This window comes from Alnus glutinosa, chromosome 1 (genome assembly GCF_958979055.1).
Source record: "Alnus glutinosa chromosome 1, dhAlnGlut1.1, whole genome shotgun sequence".
In the NCBI taxonomy this organism is placed as follows: Eukaryota; Viridiplantae; Streptophyta; class Magnoliopsida; order Fagales; family Betulaceae; genus Alnus; species Alnus glutinosa.
Window position 1 is genome coordinate 4435194 of NC_084886.1, and position 24080 is coordinate 4459273.

At 39.1% G+C, this 24080-nt stretch overlaps 2 protein-coding genes across 3 annotated transcripts; both read left to right on the forward strand.

Moving 5' to 3' along the window:
- The first annotated feature begins 4666 nt into the window (after positions 1 to 4666).
- Positions 4667 to 6248, forward strand: LOC133867303 (two-component response regulator ARR5-like). 2 transcript variants are annotated; one of them, XM_062304038.1, is made up of 5 exons: positions 4667 to 4997; positions 5073 to 5203; positions 5324 to 5401; positions 5488 to 5558; positions 5668 to 6248. In XM_062304038.1, exons 2-5 carry the CDS (start codon positions 5099 to 5101, stop codon positions 5978 to 5980), a joined length of 567 nt encoding a protein of 188 aa, XP_062160022.1. In that variant the 5' UTR covers positions 4667 to 4997; positions 5073 to 5098; the 3' UTR covers positions 5981 to 6248. The 2 variants fall into 2 exon arrangements, with proteins under 2 accessions (XP_062160022.1, XP_062160016.1); XM_062304032.1 differs by having other exon boundaries at positions 4669 to 5034; positions 5124 to 5203.
- Positions 6249 to 20963: 14715 nt separating this feature from the next.
- Positions 20964 to 23688, forward strand: LOC133867318 (formin-like protein 8). Its single transcript, XM_062304048.1, has 2 exons — positions 20964 to 22133; positions 22248 to 23688. The coding sequence occupies exons 1-2, from the start codon at positions 21055 to 21057 to the stop codon at positions 23566 to 23568; spliced, it is 2400 nt and encodes a 799-aa protein (XP_062160032.1). The 5' UTR covers positions 20964 to 21054; the 3' UTR covers positions 23569 to 23688.
- Positions 23689 to 24080: the final 392 nt, after the last annotated feature.

Consider the following 24080-nt stretch of genomic DNA (forward strand, 5'->3'; position numbering starts at 1 on the left):
TTTAACAGAATTTGCAAAAATATCAATACCTGCATCTTTGGAAAAAAAAAAAAAAAAATGTAATTTTTTCTTTCTTTTTTTTTTTAAAAAAAAAAAAAATACAAGGGTATTTTGAAAATTTTGACCAAATTTAACGGAAACTCTTAACGGATTGTTGAAATTGAAAAAAACTAAAAGATTGATACATTAAATTGACATTTTTTAAAGTTTAAGAGTATGATTGTAAAAGTGATAAAAGATCGTAGGTGATAAGTGAAGTTTTTTCAAATGTTTTACTTTGGGTGAAAATTTAATTAAAAATAATATATGTTATCACATTTCATAATAATTAAGTATGACAACCGGTGAGTTTTTACAGGACACACGTTTTTTTTATCATACTTTATTTTCAATAAAAATTGGGTGTAAACTCAGTCATTTACACCCTCTAATAGAGAGCTGTCACATCAACATTTTACACAATAATAAATAAACCTCTTCTCACACAATCAAATCACTCTCTTTTCCTCCCTCACCCTCATTCCCCTTAAAAAATACGGCTATGTTGGGTAAGTTGTACACATGTGGGATTTTATATGGTTATGTCGGGTAAATAGTCAAACAATAATACTTCAAATATAAAGCAAAAACAAAAACATTGTCTATGACCACGGGCGATGTAAGGTGAAAAAGAACGTTACCGATGATTTCACTTCAACATCAATACATCATCAATTTGCAACTTGCATTGGAAATTGTCTTCATAGGTTTTTGGACAAACATTTCATATATATATATATATATGACATCATCAATTTCACACCGAAATCTTTTTATGACATGTTTTTTACGCATTTATTTAGAGAACATGGCTTTGATTTCTGACCTTGTTGGATTTTCTAGTGGGCGAATATTACTCTACAAACTTTAATTTGTATCTGTTGAGTGTTCTTGGACCTCTCTTAAATCTAAAAGTTAGCTCATGAGATGAAACTTTTCTTCACACTTATAAATTGACCACACAGCCCCTTCCACAACCGATGTGAGATAAATTCCAACATTTTCTCCTCTCACACATTGAGCATGGATCTGCTAACATCGACCTCTTTTACGGATTGGGTTGTAACTTGAGCTTTTATAATAGTGTTGAGTGGTCTTGGCCCTCTCTCAACCAAAAATTAACTCATGAGGTGATGCTTTCCTTTACATTTATAAACTGACCACTCAGCCCTTTCCACAACCAATATGGAATAAATCCCAACAGTATCATCTAGGATTTTTAGGCTATGATTTTTACTATTGACAATTGTAAGATTTGATTTATGTTATGGAGGATTTATGGTCGAGTTATGGAGTTACTTGATGAATATTATCTTACAAGTTTTAATTTTTATTATGGAGGATTTTTGGCTTAATTATGGAAAATCTCATTTGATCAAAGAACACACATTTTAAGGAAAAAGTAATGAATAAACAATCTATTTATCTTAGAAAAATATTGAAAATCACACTTTTACAAACATGTCACTGTGAATTAATTATTGGATCAATTATTATTTAAAAAATAAAAAAAGAGTAATGATTCATTATTATCTTTTGATATAATTTTTTACCACTTTGTTTATGTGGCAAGGTGGTTCTCCATCTTATTTTATTTTTAAAACTCAGAAAGTAGTAGAGAACCACCTTACCACATAAATAAGGTGGTGAAAAGTTGTATCGAAAGGTGATACCGAATGATTACTTAAAAAAAAAAAAAAAAAAAAAAAACACAATAAAAAAGAAAATGTCACAAACTGCCAAATTCTGAAATAAAGTTAGTGCAAGAAAAGAGATGTGAGAAAGATGCGAATAAAATTTATATATATATTTTGACTTTTAAAGACGGAGAAATGATGAAAAGGTTTATAAACATGGAATGAGAAAGAATATCTGACGTATTTTTTTATGCGAATGTCACTGTTTTAAAAGATACACAAGAACGGTGTTTACTGGTGAAAGAATGCGAGAGGCTCAACTCCCACTCCGAAGAACGTTGAGGACTACCACATCTACTTGTCAGAATTTTTATCATACTTTATTTTCAACGCATGAAACCCGCCCGTATCCAATACGTAATTTGTGGCTGTCATGTATTCAAATACGCGGTCCTTTTTGGGTATATATCCTTCAAGTGGAATCTCAGGGCTGTACGTGGAGGGTGATATTGTGATGACAACCATCAAATAATCGCTGTGAGATTAGCTCACCTCTGGTCCACACCAATCGCCTTAAATCGGCGATACGGGGGTGATCTGACTACGAGAGCGAAAATCAATCTTGGAAAGACAACTCGAGAGAAATATCCCAGATTTGATCTGCAGTGTCTGAAAGTATGAACTTTGGTTAGCAAAAGTCTAAGCACAGAAAAGGAATACTTGGTCCCACCTCCAGATTTCCTTGGGACTTCCAAATCTCCTCAATTCTGTCCCCTGTCGCGTTGGCTCTGCCACAAACTTTTTTCTTTTTTCTTTTTTCTTTTTGTAAGTAAACTCTGCCACAACTTAATTTCACTTTAAAATGTATACCATACTTTTTTTTTTAAAAAAAATAATAATTAATTAATATAATTAATAAATTAAAATTTAATAGTAATTTATCTCATATTTAATGATAATTTTAAAAATCATATTAATTTTGAGAGAACTTAAAATGATAATATTTCTTTTAACTCTACACTTTGTAATACGTTGCAACATCTCAAGACTCTTATCCTATACGCTTCTTTTTGTATTCTTATTTAAGCATGAGGCCATAAGCATCTTTGGTAATTTTTTATTTTATCAAACTATTATCTAGTAAATATTATGAAAACTCAATTATTTGAGTAGGTTGATTTAATAATTTTATGCATATACTAGCAATTTAAACAATATATATGAGAGATCTTACGCATTTAAGTAGGTGGCTGGACCTCGGCCAAATCTCCCACTGTCTTGAGTTAACACAAAAAATTTAATGGTTTATCACACATAAGAATATAAAGAAAAAAAAAAAAATACTAAATGCCATAATTTTATTTTATAATTATTTTAGAATATTGATATGATAGTAATATACCTCAAACTAATTCTTGTATTAATCATTTAAAAAAATTAAAATTATTTGAAATTATTTCAGGAGTATTATGAGATTTTGCTAGGGTTTGGGTTGGAAATTTTATTACTTCACGCCCTTTATCATTAAGGTTTTTAATGATATGGTTGGTGTTCACATCATTAGGTGGAAAGTGTGCGATCAAATGGAAGAGTAAATTGATTTGTATTTTTTTTGGCAAGTGGCTCACCTTAAAATCAAGTGAGGGTACATGTTTAAATGCATAGTTTATTAACGTAAGGAATTAAAATATCTTTTATTGGCAGTAAGAATCGGGTTAGGATCTCTCCTATTTTGTGGATTTTTTTAAGTCATAATTATTATTTTTAAATTAAACGATTTAAATCTTATCAACTCAGCATATATTATATTTAAAATTTAACATTGATTAAAATATTGCAGGAATTACATCTTATAGAGTAGTACCATAAAAATTTTAGAGGATATAGATCTATAAAAATCAAGCCTAAATGATAGCTAGGGAGATTTTTTTTTTTTTAATAAATTTATTACTAGCATTTAATTTCGAAAACATGTTGACAAATGTACCGTAAATGGGTCGTGCTGTAATTGTATTATTTCACTTTCTAAAAGGGAACTCTAGAGTTGAATTAATAATAAAATTGATATTCTTGTAACACTTGTAAAAATAAAACTAGAAAAAATTGAATTTCCATTTAAAATTCATAAATGCAGATCACAAAAAAGGTGGCTCAATGCAAATAATCTCGTATAACAAGCTAAACTCTCACAGCAACATTTATCTACCGGTGGCTGAAATATTTAAGGGATCAGTAAGAGCTAGAATTACGTCAACTAGTATTGTTGGAGCATTGTTTAAGAAACATTTATTATTCTAAATCAACAATTTTTTTTTCTTTCTATAATTTGGTTTGAAAATTCATAGAACTCACGAAATTTCCCTTAATAATGATTGAAAATAATTGAACCATATATACGGATTACGGACCTCACAATCCTTTAATATTTGATGAAGATCACAAGGGAAATACGGAGCACGAGGTAGCACGTGTATAAGTGTGTATGAGTCGGCGGGGGTAAGCCAGGCTCACAAGATAGGCAAAGATACTTGCCTGTGGTATCGGCCTTTATTGCAAGGAAAAGGAAAAGGAAAAGAAGGATAAGAAAGACTTGGGACGTTGGGAACTCACCTGTCAGACTGTACGAACCGCGTAGTAAATATCCACCGGCAAAAGGCGGTAAAAATCTTCCCTCTTTTTCATGCCGCCGGTTCCCGAGCCCCTCTTGTCGCTCTGTCTCATTTCTTTTTTTTCCCACCTACGGATTTGACGGCGCGGTCCTCTGTTGACCTGCGGTCAACTCCCCCACACTCAACCAACCACTGTGGCACACGTCCCTAAGATTGACCAAAATCTCGCGTAAAATATCGGTCAGGGTCTGTTCGCGATACGATCAGGACAGTCGCGAGATATGGGGGCCGTGATTTGGAGATCGCACCAAAGTGGATATCGAATCTCAGCGTAATGGCTTCAATTAAAAAAAGCAGATTTGAGATTTCTTAGAGAGAGAATGATCGGATTTCAGAAAGGGACTAATAGAGAGAGGGTGTGTGTGTGAGAGAGAGAGACCGAGACAGGTAGACCATTTACATTTGCAGCTTATAAGAGAAGATTAGCCACAGAGGCAGAGGGGAACCTTTGTTTTGTTTCTTTTTCCTCCTCTTGAAGAAAATAAAAAAATTTAGAAAGAAAAAGGAGTACGTTCGGTGAATATTTACTGACTCGGATATGGACGGTAACTTTCTCGTTTCACGGCGGATGATTGACGGTTTTGATGTTTCGTCGTCTGATTCCGATGAAGCTCACGTTCTGGCCGTTGATGACAGTCTCGTTGATCGGAAGGTCATTGAGCGGTTGCTTAAAATTTCTTCTTTCAAAGGTTTGCCTGTTGATCAGAAATTTTACTTTTTCTTATAGGTTATGTTTGTTTCATGGAATTTTGAATGGAAAAACGGTCGGAGTGTGCAGTGACGGCTGTGGATAGTGGAAGGAGAGCCCTGCAATTCCTGGGGCTGGACGAGGAGAAGAGCGCCTCCGTTGGTTTTGATGTGAGTTTGAACAGAATGAGATTAATTCAAACAAACTAGGTTGCCAAATATTTATTTCCAGTATAGGATTTTGTTGCTGTGTATTTCAGGTTCTGATTCTTAGCTCTGTGTCACCTTTAGGGCTTGAAGGTGGATCTGATCATCACAGACTACTGTATGCCTGGAATGACTGGATACGAATTACTCAAGAAAATCAAGGTTAGAAATGTTTCACATAATTCACTTTCTCCGCAGAAATTTAACCAATTCTTGTTAAATGTAATTCGATCCTGTTGTTGGAACAGGAATCCTCTACATTCAGAGAGATTCCGGTGGTGATTATGTCCTCTGAGAACGTCTTAGCGCGTATTGACAGGTACTTGAAATAAAAAATAAAAAATAAAAAAGAAGAAAAAAGTGAAGGATATTTATTAGTTAGAGAATTGTTAATTTTTTTTTAAATTTAAAATTTTTTTATGATATAGATGTTTGGAGGAAGGGGCAGAAGATTTCATAGTGAAGCCGGTGAAGTTATCGGACGTGAAGCGGTTGAAGGATTACATGATGAGAGAGGATGGAGTTGGAAGTGAGAATAGAGGAGGGATCAACAAGAGAAAGCTCCAAGATTGTTGCGATCTGAGTTCATCAGAACCGTCAAATTCATCATCACCATCATCTTCTTCATCAGAATCGCCATCACGTTCGCCTCCATCGTCGTCATCGCCACCGTCTATTCCCACACCTTTAGATTCTCCAATCAGGCGGCTTAAAATGACCACCACCGATTTGATTGATTAAGATCGTTCACACCTCTCTCAAGTCTACAGTTGGAAATCCTGCAATCTCTGCAATTACCTTTTTTCTTTTTCTTTTTTCTTTTGTTTCACTTTCTTTCTTTTGGTAAAAACTGCAATTGTCCGTTACGTGTAACGGTTTTTGTTGCATTTTTGTTTTTTCCGTTATTTATTCTGCTTGTTGGCGTGAGGGGGTGAGCTCGAGTCACTAAACCGATTCCGTGACTATACTAAAGATGAATCTCAGCCCTTTGATTTAAATTTGGTCGCTAGCTAATGTATCTTTTAGAGGAAATGGGAAATCGTGTGAACAATATTTTCCTGAAGCCAATTTTAAAATGGTGGCTTGAGAGGTGCCACGCGATTGATTTGTGCATAGAAAAAGAAAAAGAAAAAAATAAAATTGGGTTGGAATTAGGCTGTGCAGAATGTTGTATATTGGGATTGAATTGAATTGATTTGTCAGGGATTGGCTAATGGATTTGCAAGATCTTGTCTGCTAGAAAGAATATTGGAATGGATGTGAAATGAAGATAGTTTGAAATGTTCCCTTTCGCATGGACTGGAAGTGGGGCTGGGATGTACTGTAGGGTTTGTCTAGTTGTCTCTTTGGGAGTGGCGTGCTTGCATATGCCCTGCTGGCTAAAGGGCAAAAACCAATCCCACCCTACAGCCTGGGGGGGAGCCTGGGGGCTTAGCTACCTTTTCCAGATAAATCATTCGACCCGACGGAGACGGAGGCGCCTCTTTTTGTAGCAGGTTTAGGTACCTAGAAGTAGGGTTGTAATAGGATGGAGGAGTATTTAATGCTCGGATCGGAACACAGTGCGAGATACTGCTCATGAGCAGTGCTACGGAGAAGTACACTTTGCAGATGAATTTTCGAAAAAATGCTTCTCCCAACCATTACCGTTTTGCTCCTTTAGCAACTTAATTTTGATGTGCACAAAAATTGGTACATCTATTGTTGATGCTATTTTTTACTTGATGATGTGACAGCTTTTGATTCTTCTCTTCTCTCCGCCTGTAACTTGCAACAAAGCAAGCAAAGACCCGTCGAGAGTTGGCCGGCGGAACCTCTTCCGATGCTCAAGTCAGTTGAGAGAGAGAGAGAGGGAGAGGGAGAGGGAGAGGGATGCTCATATATTAGATAGATCCATACCTCTTAGATGATAGGTATATATATAGACTTCATTTTACTGTTGATGCATAGCAAAAGTCTTGTTATTGTACAGTGTGAACAGTGATCAGTAAGGTGTGAAGATATTAGGCATGTGCTACATGCTGATTTCTGACCTGATTTGACAAGTACTAAGATCCTAATGAATGCTAAGGATCCTGGTGATTCCCGAACAACCATATAATCCCGAGACTTTGGTTATTCCCGACCAAGCATATAATCCGAGTGGTCATTACCGACAGACCGCATAATCCCGACCAAACGTACCTTCCCGAGCGCATAACCCGAGTGGGGAATAATAATTCCCCAGCATCTATAATTCTTCAAAGTTGATTGGTAATATAGTTTTTGATTTGGTGACGTGTTAACTTGTAATTGAAATTTTTTAGGAATTTGTAAAATAATAAAGACTTGTCAGATATATTAATGGAGTCTCATTTCAATGCTTAAGTCAATTGACATTTTTAGGAAGTATTGAGTATAAATAAGATAATTCAGAGTTTTGTAATACTTGGAGTCGCAATCTATTTATAGGCACATAGGTGCGATTGTACTGTTCAGAGGATTCCGGATCCCTCGGGATCCATGATCTCTTCATGGAGATAGTGACTCATGATCTCAGTGGGTATTGATCTTCCGGGATTTCGAATTTTTCGGGAACACTATCTCTTAAAGGAGATAGCGCTCTTCAGATCCTGAGTCTTTCGGAATCCACGACCTCTTCAGGATAATTGAATATCCCAAAAAATTCATTCCCGAGACCGACTGGATATGGACACTGTGCATGTTCTTCTCATATCCCCGGGCACAGACCTTTCCGAGCTAGAGTACACCCCTGAAATTGGTGGACAAGCATGTATACAAGATTCTTTAATAATCTTTCGAGATCCTTATGACCGATCGGGCCTTCTTGGGTCAGTCGAACTAACAGGGCCCAAAATTTGATCGCGAGCTTACTTAGGCTTTGGGGATTATAATTACCCCAACACCGACCATATTGAGAGGTAAAGTAAATGAATTTTGACATTAGAGAAGGCATAATAACTTCATGAATCACTTTATTCCTAGAGAGCCAAATATGATACAGTAAAACTAACACTGAAAGTTGAAAAATGTGAGCTTCTTTGGGGAAATACGGAAGGAAGCACACGGGTGTAGTAAAGCTTTAGTCCAGTTGGCAGTGGGCTGTAAACTGAGAGCTGAAGTGTTCAAAGGCCAAGAGGAATTATGCCACGATCTTCTAGCAAAAGGACAACCGAAGAAAATATGCTGAAGAGTTTATTGGGGGGGAGCAAAAAGGGCAGCTAAGCATTTCTTCACTAGCATTGGGAAGAAATTCGGAGATATTGGTGAACGAGTTTGTGTTTTGAAGGAAATTGTATGTTATTGCACACTTATGTTAGTGATGGTACATAGGTATTTATACAGAGTTGCCTATACAGAAATGGGATTGCATGATTACAGGGAATTGCTTGATTACAGGGATTGAGTATTCTCTATTTATGTTGCACGCAGATTTGGGATCACAGCAGCACTACTTTCCTTGTGCTGCTGTGATGCTTTCCTTTCTTGTATGGTGTAGACAGCTGGGATGAGCGTGATGCAAGGTTGACATTGATGCTATGATGGAATGATGCGCGGGCTCTTGGGAGGCTGCATAGGTAGGACTTGCCTTGTTGGGAGGTGCTGCATGGGGAAGACTTTCCATGTGAAGCTTGGATGATGTGTGTACACTAACATCCCCCCGCAAGCGAATGGGAAGGGCAGTGACCATAAGCTTGGACTTGAGTGCAGCAAACCGAGCGGAGGACAATCCTTTGGTGAAGATGTCAGCAGTCTGATCAAGAGTGGATATGAATTTGAGAAGAATGTCGCCATTAACTACCTTCTCTCTGATAAAGTGATAGTCCACCTCGATGTGTTTGGTGCGGGCGTGATAAACCGGATTAGAAGCAAGGGCGAGTGCACTGACATTGTCACACCATAATATGGGAGCTTGAGGCAAGCAAATGCCAAGCTCCTTGAAGAGCATCCGCAACCAAAAGAGCTCAGCAGTGGTAAGTGCTAAAGCTCTGTATTCAGCTTCAGTGCTGGAGCGAGAGACCACGGCCTGTTTCTTGGCACTCCAAGAGACGAGACAAGGACCAAGGAACACCCCAAATCCAGAAGTGGAGCGGCGATCGTCCGGACTACCAGCCCAGTCCGAGTCGCAGAAGGCTTGTAGTTGAAGAGGACCTTTGGTGAAGAGTAAGCCATGGTCAATAGAGTTCTTGAGATACCGGAGGACCCTCTTGGCAGCAGACCAGTGAGTGGAAGAAGGGTTGTGCATGTGTTGGCACAACTGATTGACAGAAAAAGCAAGCTCAGGACGTGAGAGGGTGCAGTACAGGAGAGCACCAACCACCTGCCGGTATTCAGTGGGGTCTGGGAGCTGAGTGCCATCAAACTTTGACAGTTTGGAACCGGAGGAACAAGGAGATGTCGCTGGTTTAGCACCAAGCATGCGGGTGCGGTGCAGCAGGTCAGTGATGTACTTAGTCTGACTGAGGTGCAAGGCATCTTGAGACCGGTGTGCTTCAATACCAAGGAAGAAGCTGAGAGGGCCAAGATCTTTTACTGGAAATTTGAGCTGCAATGCAGAAATCAGTGAGGTAATAGCTTCCTTGTGAGTTCCTGTGACAATAATGTCATCCACATAGATTAAGAGATAGATTTTAACATCATGCAAGATGAAAATGAAAAGAGAGGAGTCGACCAAGGAGGCCACAAAACCAAGTTCCAGCAGGGTGGATGAGAGACAAGTGAACCAAGCCCGGGGAGCTTGTTTGAGTCCATAGATGGACTTGTGAAAGCGGCAGACATGGTCTGGTTGGATGGGGTCAATGAATCCCTGAGGTTGCTCCATGTACACCTCCTCCATTAGAGAACCATGTAAGAAGGCATTGGAGACATCCAATTGCCGAATGGTCCAATCAAAGTGAACTGCCAGTGCTAGAACAATTCGGATAGTAGAGGCTTTAATGACTGGACTGAAAGTTTCAGTATAATCAACACCGTGTTGCTGCTCAAACCCCTTGGCTACTAACCGAGCCTTGAACCTCTCTATACTGCCATCCGGTTTGTGCTTAATGCGGTAGACCCACTTGTTTCTAATAACTTTCTGATGAAGAGGTCTTGGACACAATGTCCAGGTACCATTGGCAGTTAAGGCATCAAATTCCTGGGACATAGCAGCCCTCCATCGAGCATCAGAGACAGCCTTAGAGTAGCAGGAAGGCTCAGTCTCAGTGGAAGCTGTAGGCAAAGAAGCTGGAAAATGTTTGGAGGTGTAAAACATTTTGTAATTAGGATAGGTTTTGGGTTTAGTAGACCCTGTTTGTGACCGAGTGAGCATATGATGGGTGGGAAGGGTAGGGAGAGGTAAAGGAGAGGTAGAAGGTGAGGATGAGTCTTCAAGTGTGTTGTTTAAAGGGGAAGGGGAAAATTCGGGTAAGGGGTTGGAGAGGGAGAGAGCAGGAGAGGCAGGGGCAGAGTTGATTGAAGAAGGAGGGGTATGGGATAGAGGTGCTATAGGAGGATAAGGGATAGGGCTGCTAGGTGACTCAGTGATAGGAGCAGGGGAGGGTAGGGATGGTGAGGATGGTAGTGGTAAGGGAGGTGGGACAGCAGGGTTGACAATGGGAAGAGAAGGTGATGTTGGTGTTACTGCAGGAGTTGCAGAATGAGAGGTATGTGGAACAGTGGGTAAATTGATAGGGGAAGAGAAATCAGGAGGAGAGAAACTTACAGACTGCAGAGATGGAACATCAGGAGCAGCAGTACCTGTGGCAGAAAGATGTGACATGGCTGTCCCCTTTGCTGGAAATGAGGCTTCATCAAAGACCACATGCCTTGAAAGGTAAACTTTTTGAGTAAGAAGATCGAAGCAGCGGTATCCTTTGTAGGAGTAGCCAAGGAAGATGCAGGGTTTGGACCGGAAATCTAGTTTGTGAGAAGTGTAAGGACGAAGCAAAGGGAAGCACTTGCAGCCAAAGACTTTGAGGAGGGAGTAGTCTGGATTTCTGTGATAGAGTTGTTCAAAGGGTGAGGAGTTGTTGAGGACAGGTGTGGGCAACCGATTTATGACATAGATGGAGGTGAGAAAGGCATCAACCCAGAACTTATTAGAGAGACCCGAGTGTGCTAGCAAGGTAAGACCAGTTTCAAGAACATGCCTTAGTTTTCTTTCAGCTATTCCATTCTGCTGGGAGGTATGGGGACAGGTTTTTCGATGAAGAATGCCATTTTGTGTGAGAAAGGTTTGAAATCGGGTGGAGTTGAACTCCCCACCACCATCAGTTTGTAGTTGTTTAATGGGAGAGGAGAATTGATTTTCTGTTAGAAGCTTAAACTTGATAAAGGTGTCATAGGCATCAGATTTATAGTGGAGTGGGTAAAGCCAAGAAAACCGAGAGAAGTCATCGATGAAGATTATATAGTATTTGCAGCCACTCATGGAAGGAGTAGGGGAGGTCCAAATGTCAGTGTGTATGAGTTCCAGGGGTTTAGTGCTCATTCGAGAAGAAGGAGAGAAAGAGAGTTGTTTACTTTTGCCAAGTTGACAGAAATCACAAAAGGAAATCTTATTGATTTTATTTGATGAAAGAGGCAAATGATGTGCCTTTATTACATGATTGACAGTAGAAAAAGAAGAATGGCCTAGCCTAGAGTGCCATACATCAGGTGTGGTTCTGAAGCCAAGTAGGGCTGTGAAGGTTGAAAAAGTCTTATTGGTGCTTGTGGGAGAAGAGCCTCGAAACCTTAAAGGGTATAAGCCATGTTCACTCCTTCCTTCCAGCAGTGTTGCATGCGTCCAAATGTCCTTCACAAAGTAATGAGATGAAGTGAGAATAAAATAACAATGATTATCCTGACAGAATTTTTGGATTGACAAGAGTTTAGTGGCAGCATGGGGACAATGCAGGACATTTTTAAGGTGAAAATGATAGTTTTGAGAGTTAAGAAAAGTGGAACCAGTATTCTCAATTTGCAGGCCAGCTCCATTGCCAACAGCCACCGAGTCATTGCCTTTGAATGGTTGCTGAAGGGAGAGGTTTTCCAACTCATTTGTAATGTGGGCATTGGCCCCACTGTCGGCAAGCCATTGCTGATTTTCAAGTTCAGAGTTGATGTGTGCCACCATTGCTGTCAACTGAGATGGAGGGTGTCTTCCTTGGAAGGAGTAATCCATCCGGTGGAAGCAATCTAAAGCTTGGTGGCTGGTTTTGCCACAAATCTGGCAAGGGGGTCGATTGGTGTTGTTGAAAGAGGAGCCAGGTGGAGGAGGGGTCGGCAGCAGTGGAGGAGCTTGGTGTCCACCAAAATTGTTGAAGGGCTTGGGAGGTCCCGGCCTTGGTGAAAATCTGTTGAAGGGTATGTTCTTTGCTTTCCTGTAGTGTGGAGGACCTGATTTGAAAGGCCGATTTTGCTTCTGCATAACAAGAGCAAAGGTGCTGCTATCCGAGGAGACTTCTTGTTGTTGATTAAGCAGCATCTCATGGGAGAGCAATTCATCTTGAAATTCAGTAAAGGAAGGTGCCTTGTCTTTGGAGGTCATGGAGAAGACTGTGACAAAGGCGTTGAAAGAGGGATTAAGGCCACTGATGATGTAGGAGATGAGATCCTCATCATCAAGGGGTTTGCCAATGGCAGCAAGTTGATTGGACCAAGATTGAGCAGTCTTCAAGTACTCAGAACAAGTTTTGGAGCCTTGCTTGAGTGTCTGAAGTTGCCGTTTCAAATGGGAGACATGGGATCGGGTAGAGGAAGCAAATTTTGTTGCCAAGGAGGTCCAAACCTGTTGAGAAGTTTGGAGTCCATAAATAGTGGAGAGGACAGATTCACTGAGATGGACATTGATCCAACTCAGAACATACTGATCCTTCTTTTGCCAAACAGAATAGGCTGCATTCAGCATTTCCTTGCCATCTTCACCGGGCAGGAATTTGGGTGGGCAGGGTTCAAAACCATCCACAATGCCTATGAGATCATGTGTTTTCAGAATAGGTGCAAGCTGAGTAGTCCAGGGGAGATAATTCGGACCCTCAAGTTTGATAGATGAGAAGTGAGTGAGGTTTGGGAGAGTGAAAGCAGGGGTAGCAGCAGGGGTTACAGATGAGGAAGCCATTTGGAGAAATTGAGAAGTAGAATAATTGAGATAGTAAAGGCGTTGGCCTATGAAGGCTCTGATACCATGAACGAGTTTGTGTTTTGAAGGAAATTGTATGTTATTGCACACTTATGTTAGTGATGGTACATAGGTATTTATACAGAGTTGCCTATATAGAAATGGGATTGCATGATTACAGGGAATTGCTTGATTACAGGGATTGAGTATTCTCTATTTATGTTGCACGCAGATTTGGGATCACAGCAGCACTACTTTCCTTGTGCTGCTGTGATGCTTTCCTTTCTTGTATGGTGTAGACAGCTGTGATGAGCGTGATGCAAGGTTGACATTGATGCTGTGATGGAATGATGCGCGGGCTCTTGGGAGGCTGCACAGGTAGGACTTGCCTTATTGGGAGGTGCTGCATGGGGAAGACTTTCCATGTGAAGCTTGGATGATGTGTGTACACTAACAATTGGTACGTACCGGCAAGATGCTCCACGAAATCCTCCAGAGTTAGAGCTTCAGCCTATATTGGATTTGCAGGGACCAAAGAAGCCTCCAATCAGTTGGAATAAGGGGGAAATTATTCAGAGAGGTTGGGGCAGAGGCCAACTCATGGGCAGACTTGACAGAAAAAATTCCATTGGGAACAGGGGTCCAAATCCAGCGGTCCAAGGAGGGGATACCGGAAAGGTGTATGGCTTTGATTTGGGTGGCTATGAGGATAAAAAATGAGTTGAATAAGGCCAGGGGTTGATTCCAATCTCTAGATGAAGAAGAAATGAGATCGGAGATATTGAGAGGATGAATAGAAGACAGTGAAAGGTTGGGTGTAGGCTTAAAACCATCCAGAATGGGGATCCAAGGAGAATCCCATATATTCAGTTCAAGTCCAGTAGACACCGATCAATAAGCACCTTTCTGCACAACATCTCTACAGTTGAGGACTCCTTTCCACAGCCAAGATGCAGAGGGGGGAACATGGGAAGACAAAAAAGTTATGGTTTGGAGGTATTTGGCAGATAGGGAGTGCACCCACAAAAAGGTATTGGTTAGTCAACAATTTCAACCAATCTTAGCCATCAGAGAGCGATTTTGCATTCCATATTCCTCAGCCCAAGACCACCAGCAGCTATAGGAGAGCATATTCGATTCCAACCAAGTAGTAAGAGGCATTTTGCGCTTGTCTTGAAGGAACCCCCACCATAATTTCCTGAGGGAAGAATCAATGTCACGACACAAAGCCTTGGGAAAGAGAAATAAAAACATAGATAAGAGTAGTGAGAGCTGCTTGTGAAAGAAGCTTGGCCTTCCAACCCGAGAGCCTATTTTGGTCTTATGGTCTTCAAAGGCAAGACTCTTATTTCTATGGAAAAAGAGAGTCAATCCAAGGTGCTTGGCATTGGAAGGAATTACACGAAGGTGAAGGATGGATTGAATGGCAGCCGAGGCAGAGGGATTGCAGTTCTTACTAAGAAATAGAGAAGACTTAGCAAGATTAACTTGCTGACCAAACCCTGCTGAGAACTTAGAAAGACAATCCATAATACAATTAGCCTTAGATATATTGCCCCTAGAGAAAGAAAAATGATTCTTTCACAAGCTTTTTGTACAACTTTTATACAATCAAGACATATGGGTGAGACTTATGCATGGCGGGACCTAAATGCATGGATCTCACTAATGTATCTTGATTGTGTGAAAGTTGTGTAAAAGGGGTTGTACAAGAATCACCCTATAGAGAAAATCATTAAGTCATCTACAAAGAGGAAATGAGATATTGGGGGACTATTTCTCAAGATTTTTATACCGTGAAGCTTGCCTGCAATCTCCTCTTTGATGACAAGTCTAGAGAGCACTTTTGATCTAAGCAATACGAGAAAAGGATAAAGAGGGTCACCTTGCCTAAACTACGATGATGGGAGAACTTGCCGAAAGGAAAACCATTTAAAAGAATAAAAAAATACACCGTAGAGATACATTACTCAATCAAACGGACCCATTTTGAACTAAACCCCATGCTAGGTTTGGTTTACTTAATTTTATTTATAACATGAGCTGGATTGAGCTTATTCTCGCTGGTTAACTTGTTTAAATTCAAGTCATTTATCTTTTTGAACGAATCGAAGTTTATTCAAGCTGTCATTCCTGTCTGGTTAGTTAAGATTTGAATTTTCAAACTAACCTAATCTTTGGTGTTCTAACTATCTTAGTATTTGGGTATGAAGCAATTCAAATGTTCAGGATTTATGTGAGTGTTAATATAAATTATAAAAAATAAAGAGAAAAATATTAAAAAGCCTCATGAATTAACAAACAGTCGATTTTAGAATAGCCCATTGAATTTTAAAGTATACTAATGTGACTCATTAAACTACCAAAATGTGTCAAAAATGCAACTTTTGTCAAAATATTCTTATAATACCCTTGTTCTCTTAAAAATTTATAAAAAACAATAAATATATTTTAAACAATATTGATATAAAACTAAAAAGTTAAAGAAATTAAGAAATTAATTTTTGTGGCTCAGTCACCACCCCCAAAGGTGGTTGGTGTTGATGTTGACATTAACAAAATTTGTGAAGTATTTTGGCGGAATTTAACTACAATGACTAATTTGTTATTTTTTGCCCACCTGAAAAACTTTTGAATTATTTTTTATTCCGCAATGAGCAATTTGTAATTTAAGTCAACCACATGGATTGATTTTGCATTTACCATTTTTTTTTTTTAAAAAAAAAATTTAGTTTAGTTGTTTTCTTTTTAAAATTTTTAAGAGAATAAGGGTATGATAGGAATATTACAACAAAAGTGGCATTTTTGGCACACTTTAATAATTTGATATATGTCACATTAGTACACTTGAAAATTCAAGAGTTATTGTAAAATTAGTTGTTAATTCAGGGCTTTTTTATATTTTTTTTCAAAAATAAATAAATATATTTGGTTTGTTTTCATCGGTACATAAGTGACCAAAGTCCAAAAGTGCCTCTTTACGAAAAAGATTCGAGGGTGTGTAAATGGCAAAAACTATATAATTGGTCCGATTGTGATATAAACTGAAATTGAAATAAAATCAATTAAAAATTAGAAAATCAAAATCAAAATCAAAATTCGGACACTCTAATTATAGGCTATGCTTATCCTCTAGCACCTGGGTATGGGTTCATTGGGTTGCTAGTTGAGTAGCATGTAGCAATTAGGGGTGTGCACAACTCACATAAGCCGACCTGATCCGAAGCCCCCTGCCCTGCAAGCAGACGAAACCTGTAATTTTTTGACGGTTTTCGGTCCTAATATAGTAAACCTGTGCGGTGTGGTGCGGTTTGCGGGTTGGGGTTTTGAAAAATCCCGAGACCCGCCTCGCACCGCATAAATAAATTAAAAAAAAAAAAAAAAAAAAAACCCTACCACTTAACCCTAGCACGCCCCCCCGCCCCCCCTTCTTTTCATTTATTTTTTTCTAGAGATTTTGCCATACTGCTGCACAGCCTCCCCTTCTCTTCATTTTTCTTTTCTCTTTCACACTGCACCAATTTTTGCCTTTCATCTTCTTTGACCTTCACCAAAACCCTAAATCAGTCACCTCCTCCCTGCAAATTATCCCTCCCTCATGAGTCCCCTCTTTCTTCATTTTTGTAATTTTTCGACTCTTCAATCTTCACTGGTGATTTTCTAGTGGTTTGTTGTTTGGGTTTGCAGGTTTTATTGGTTAAATCTTAGGGTTTGATTTTGCAGGTTTTTTGGTGGTTCTTTATTTAACTTCGATTTTATTGGTTTTGTTGTGGGTTTTGATTGGGATTTTGGGGGATTGCTTTGAATCTTAGAGTTTGATTCATCGAGCTTTTAGAGAAGATAAGAAAAACCGCTCCACTCCGCCTCGCCCCGCACCACCCCTCCCCACACCACCCTATCCCGCACGGATACAACTGATTTTCAACGGGCCACGAGTGTGAGTTTCTAAAACCGCAAGTTTGCAGGACGCGGGCAAAAAGGGTTGAAATCTGCCTTGCTCCGTCCCGTGCACAACCCCAGTAGCAATAAGATAGCGAGAGAGATAGTTGGCTTTGTTGTGGATATGGGCTGGCCCTATAAATGGAGTGCGGAAAGTGAAAAGACAGGTGGGCTTTCTAGTGGCTATCTTTGGGCTGCCTTTGATTAGTCTTTCGTTATTCTAGAAAGTGAATGGGCTGGGCCTAATATATTTAACTTATAGTATATGGATTTATAAGGCCACTATGACCCTAAAATTGGAAACAACGGTGAGGATGCCACAATGGCCATTACAATTTACATATACTTAATCTTTTCTACATATTCTCAATCTTTGATTACGTGGCAAACCATATGCCTTCGATGGAACAACATTTTTTCTTATACAGTGAACAGTAATAGGATGAAGAACTCTACAGATTACAGGGGCCCAAAGGATGAAGAACTCTGCCCGTGGAATAACCAAAAACATGATTTGGGAATGTTTACTAGTAACTTTTCATGTTGGTTATTTTCACTAATTAATTATGGGATGTTATACAAAAATTCATTGGTACTTATTTACTTGATAAATAAGTTTTGGAAGGAGGATTGATTTAATTAATAAGTTAATTAAAATTTAGAGGCGTTACATAAAGTTAATTGTTCAATTAATGACGTGAATGAGCGATGCCCATTGCCGCCACTACCAACGGACTATCTAGCGGTGGTAGTGGACGCAGCGGCAAGACGTGGAGCCACTACGCGCGTAGTTGGTGAATGGGGCTAAATAGATTAGTGTTTAGCATGTCATCCATGATGGGTTCTTTTTTATTTTTTTTAAAGTACATGAAATACATAAACAAACCAAACTAAGCAACTACCACGGGAGAGATGGGTGGGTATTTCCCACTGACAATGCGAATTGAAGGTGGTGGGGGGGATATGGGAATGCGACAATAATGTGAAATATGAGTTTGACTTTTTTGTTTTTAAGAGAAAAAAGAAGTAAATTGGCAAAGAGACTCGTTATTCGCTGAAGGTCAATTTGTTGAGCGTGTTGAGATGGCAGCTGTTTTATTATTTATGTATTTATCATTATTATTATTATTATTATTATTTTTAAGTAAATCAGTTACACAGAAGAAGAAAGAGGGGGGGTGGTAGATCTCTTTCCACAACAAATGGGAAAAGAGCGGGATATTTGCAAACGTGCAGAGTGTCAGGCGCTAATATGTCGCTATTCATCAATTATCTGACGCGTCTTTAGTTATCTGAAAGCCACTGGTGTTGGGTCTTGACTCTTGAGGGTTGAGGTATCAGCGTCTTCTGCACTACACGCTGGTTTTCTTATCAATATAGACACCCATTCAAGAACCCCCCCCCCCCCAAAAAAAAAAAAAAAAAAAAAAAGGAGAAAAAAAATTGACATGTTGATGGAGTTATGCGTAAACTTAGAAAAAAAAAAAAAAAAAGAAGAAAAGAAGAGAAAACAAAATAACTTCAACTGTGCGCGATGAGGCCCTTACATTGACAATAATTTGCATATTTACCAAATAAAGATCTTACGATCAAGGGGTTGTTTGAGTTTGCAATTTTACGAAGTGTGTTTTAAAATATATGAATTTGTAAAGTAATTTTTAAAAACGCAGTTAAGCCTTTGGTAAAATCGCAGTTCTAACCTTTAAAATTATGCGTTTTCAAAAAAGCCTTGAAAAAACATATTTTTTACGTTTTTAAATCGTAATCTTTAAAAACTCAATTTTCAAACGAATCATTTTTTATGATTTGATTGAAAATCGCACTTTTTATCTATGAAATCGTAATTCAAAAACGAACCCTAAAAAGCCTATGCACTGCCCTCTCAAACTATATATGAAAATTTCTTTTGGCACTCATTATTCTTTTAGACCTGTATAAGCTTATCCTAGATTCATGCCATTGTTTTGCTTCCATTTATGTTAATAATGGCATTATTGGTGCTGTGTGATACGAGACATTGTGTGTTAGTTTTTGTGGGCTTTGAATATATATATATGTAGGAGTAATGCTAAGAGTCACTATTTTGTCATTCTTGTGTGACTTTTAAAATTACTATTGAGCTTGTAATTAATCACTATCAAATTTTAATAAAATAAAAATTTTAAACATTACATCATTCTTGAAAGAATATAAGAAAGACATAAAAGTAACTTGTAAAATTACTCATATATGTAGTGATCATTATTTGTACTATTTGTGTGTGTTACACACTTGCATTCTATTTTCATGAATCATGTGATTGCAAGTAGCACCGTATCGGTATATTCTTGACTTGCTACTTGCAAACACATTTGGATCAGGTTGTGTCTTGGAATGCCTATTTGCCTTTTGTTCTGTGTTTAAATGAAAACAGGAGATTGTTGTGTTTATTTTCTTTTGGGTGGATTGATATAGTCATTTTATTATTGGTTCATAATAGGCTGGAGTCTGGACTCCATTTTGTAAGCACTTGAGAAATTCATGCACTTTCACCGTACATATGAATAGAGTGAGCCCATTAAAAAACCCGTCGTCAAACGATAGAGATACATTTGTCTCTTTCCCTTGTTCTCCACATGCTATAGAGAAAAAGACGTTTATTTAGTTTAATTATAACGTACTTTTCATAAGATTTCTTATCCAATTTGTTCCAAATGTATCCTCGTAATTGTCAAATCTGAACCCTTGTGGATAGATTACTTACCAAGTCCAGTCCATTTTGACATTTTGTTTTGACCAAGTTATCTAAATGACCTGATCCGAAGACAGCTTAATTATAAAAGATATATACCTTAAATTAACACTGAATAAATCGTGATTATAAGATAAGTCTAGCTTTTATTTTATTTACGAAGTTATCTAAGTTGCAAAGGCACACCGTGACCGGATCAGAAGAAAGCTTTAAAAATATATATATATATATATATATATGTGAAGCTTCTTCTCAACCACTTCATGACTCGGCGCTGGAACCCAACAAAGAAAAAGTAAATGGCGTCACTTGCAGAATGAGCCCAACTTGTCCAGAAACAATTTGGTGAGCAACTATTTATTGAGAGCCCAGAAGAGGTCCACTTTTACATCATTTTAAATTTTTTAACAACCATTTCTTTCTCTCAAGAAGAAATTTTCAAACACAATCAATCATTACATAGACAACAAAAAATAAAAAATAAAATGATGAAGTCTTCCTTCTGACTTTTGGCCGCAAGTTTTTGAAAGAGTCAACCACTCCTTCCACCGCCAACCTGTTTTTAGATTTTATTTTATTCTATTTAACCGTTTGTTTATATTTTGCCACGTTATTTATTACATTTGTAAAATATAATTTAAACTATATTTATTATGAGACAATATATATATAATAATTAAAAAAAAAAAAAAAAGTAAAATAGAAAAAAATACATTTTACAGTTCATATTTTATTTTATTTCATGTAATAATATACATAAATATCACGTTATTTATTAAATTATAAACATATGGGAAAGATACAATTTATTAATGAATAGCGGTTGAAGATAGTAAAATCTGGATATTAGAATAATTAAAACACAAGGGTATTTTGGTTATTGACCATGGAAAAACCCGGGAAAAAATATATGGGATCGCAACAAACTACCCTTTCTCGGAAATTGTCAGCAACCATACCAAATGCCTACGACAACAGATATATAAACCTCCAATGCATAAAATACAGAAAAATAGAACGAATTCAGTTTCATGAATCTTTTGCAAAACATTCAGAAACAACATGGCTGTGATGTTTCAGCCACGGCTTCCTCTGCTCCTATTCCTTGCGATACTCATTTCTGCTGTTCCTCTCTCTCATTGCCAATACGGTTCTCCCCAAAACATCGAGACTTTCTATCCATCTGATCAAGCTCCATCTCCTCCACCGACGCCGGATTCTCTCTCCCATCCTCCAGCGAAGCCACCGCAACCGCCATCTCTACAGCCGAGTTCATCGCAACCGGCACCAACAAATTCTTCAACGACCGGGAAGATTGCCATGGCTGTGGCTGCTACGGCGGCAGGCACTTTGTTTGTTTCCGGGTTGCTCTTCTTTTTCGTTCGAAGGGGCGTCGCTGCAAGACGGAGAAGAACGCAAGGCAGTACTGATTCTAGTGATGAAGGTCGGCCTCCAGTGCCACGCAATGAGTTTGCACGGGTTGATGGGGATCTCAAGGGGTTCATTGTTGATGAAAATGGTTTGGATGTGCTTTATTGGAGGAAACTTGAAGGGAAAAACTCCAGGAAGAGTAGTTTCCGTAAAGAGGTATTTCAGAAACAGAAAAAAGAAGAACAAGAACAGGAAGATCGGCGAAAGAAGTCTTCGCCTATACAAGAAGTTCCTCTGCTCCGAGGGAAGTCTTCAACTTCTCATGTTAAAGTTATGCCAGAAGTGGATGATGCGAATCGAATTAGTCCTGCCATTCTCATCAAGGATGTTGAGAAGCCAGAGCCATTAATTATCCCATCAACTCCTCCCCCTCCTCCTTCCCCACCACCAACGCCACCCCCACCACCACCCCCACGGCAGTTCTTGGCTGTTTCTACGGCAAAAAGGCCTGCACCGCCTCCCCCTCCACCAATCCCTGGGAAGAAAACTCCCACGCCACCACCTCCGCCGCCTAAGACAGGTGGTTTGAACACGTCATTAAAGCCGGCCCCGGCGCGGCCAAAAGGCGTGCTAGGGAACAACAAGCCAGGAGAGTCTTCATCTGGAACCGACAATGGTCAGGTAAAAATGAAACCATTGCATTGGGACAAGGTGAACACTGACACAGATCATTCCATGGTGTGGGACAAAATTGATGGCGGTTCTTTCAGGTAACAATAATTTGCATATTTGAATTCAGATAAAAGTCTTATGTAATATGTAATCGAAATCACCTATGGTTTGGTTCTTGCTGATTCTCAAAAATTTCAATTCGGTACTTTCAGGTTTGATGGAGATCTTATGGAACACCTCTTTGGCTATGTTGCCACCAACAGAAAATCGCCTGAAAAAAACAATAACTCGGTGGATCGAAGCAGTCACAACTCTAATCCGCCAGCACAAATATTTATCCTCGATCCTCGAAGGTCACAGAATATTGCAATTGTTCTGAAATCTCTGGCCATCTCTCGGAAAGGAATCGTTGAGACGCTCATTGACGGCCACGGCCTTGACACCGATACACTTGAAAAGCTGGCAAGAATTGCCCCAACCAAGGAAGAACTGTCCCAAGTTTTAGAATATGAGGGAGACCTCACAAGACTGACTGATGCTGAATCCTTCCTCTACCACCTCCTGAAAGCTGTTCCATCAGCTTTTACTCGTCTTAATGCCATGCTTTTCAGATTGAATTACGATTTGGAGATTCTGTACCTCAAGGAGTCAATACAAACACTTGAATTGGGTTGCAATGAGCTTAAAACACGAGGGCTCTTTATGAAGCTTTTAGAAGCAACCCTCAAGGCTGGCAATCGCATGAATGCAGGAACTACCCGAGGGAATGCCCAAGCCTTCGACCTTAATGCCCTTCGAAAGCTCTCTGATGTTAAAAGCACCGATGGAAGGACTACTTTACTCCATTTTGTCGTGGAAGAAGTAGTCCGGTCAGAGGGAAAACGGTGTGTTTTGAGCCGGAATCGTAGCTTGATCCGTAGCAGCAGCCGCAGCAGTAACGGCAGTTCTTATCCTCAGAGTTCAACAACAAATGAGGAAAGAGAGAAGGAATATAAATTGCTAGGATTGCCAATGGTAGGAGGCCTCAGTGCTGAGTTCTCTCATGTAAAGAAAGCAGCCACCATAGATTATGACACCTTTGCTAGCACGAGCTCAGCTCTCACAGCCCGTGCAGCAGAAATTCGAGAACTTGTTTCCCAATGTGCCAATGACAGAGGAGGAGGGTTTTCGAGAGAGATGAACGGGTTTCTTGGAGCAGCTGAAGAAGAGCTAAAGGCATTGAGAGAAGACCAAACAAGGGTAATGGAGCTTGTAAAGAAAACAACAGAATATTATCAAACAGGAGCTTCAAAGGACAAAGGAGCACCCCCACTTCAACTATTCGTTATAGTTAAAGATTTTCTAAGTATGGTTGATCAGGTCTGCATTGAAATTGTGCGAAGCCTCCAGAAGAGGAAGACAGTGACAGCAACTTTGGGATCATCATCACCAAAGTCACCGCCGCCAAGGAGCCCTGTCAGATTCCCAAACTTGCCGGAAAACTTCATGTCAGATAAGTCAAGGAGTAGTTCTAGTGAATTAGATGATTTTTGAATTAGACCCTTATCACAACAGGATTTGTTCTGTATAGGAGTAGCGGAAGGATTTTGTTCACTGTATATATTAAATGCAAAACGCATGAATTGTGAATTGAATAGCTTGAGTATTTTTTAATGCAGCTAGTTCTTGTCTAAATCCCTTAGTCATTAGAAGGCCAGAGGTTTGTCTAATGAACTCAAAACATTAAGAAAATGTGATCAAGAATCAAGATCAGGGAAACAGTGAATCCAAGACAAATAAACGTAGAAAACAAGTACAGTCGATTGATATTGCCATATGGTCCTTCTTGAGCCTGGATAATCTGAAGGCCTTTTACCATTCTATTACCCCCCAAGCCCAAAGACTCAACTTCTGAACAGAGATGTACTGGGAAGTTCCTGTGCCTTAAGCCTCTGTCGCATTTTGCACTGACAGCCCGCCATGATGGCATCCACCATCTTTCTGAGTTAATTCTTTATATTCTTACTTAATATTCTGGACTAATTGCCAAAAAACATGTAAAACCC

Excerpts from the sequence above, each read along its gene's own strand:
- LOC133867303 (XM_062304032.1), top strand. The coding sequence starts at position 4,884 with ATGGACGGTAACTTTCTCGTTTCACGGCGGATGATTGACGGTTTTGAT. Across the intron at positions 5,035-5,123 it reads TAAAATTTCTTCTTTCAAAG|TGACGGCTGTGGATAGTGGA; the intron begins GTTTGCCTGTTG and ends CGGAGTGTGCAG. Across the intron at positions 5,559-5,667 it reads GTCTTAGCGCGTATTGACAG|ATGTTTGGAGGAAGGGGCAG; the intron begins GTACTTGAAATA and ends TTTATGATATAG.
- LOC133867318 (XM_062304048.1), top strand. The coding sequence starts at position 21,055 with ATGGCTGTGATGTTTCAGCCACGGCTTCCTCTGCTCCTATTCCTTGCG. Across the intron at positions 22,134-22,247 it reads ATTGATGGCGGTTCTTTCAG|GTTTGATGGAGATCTTATGG; the intron begins GTAACAATAATT and ends CGGTACTTTCAG.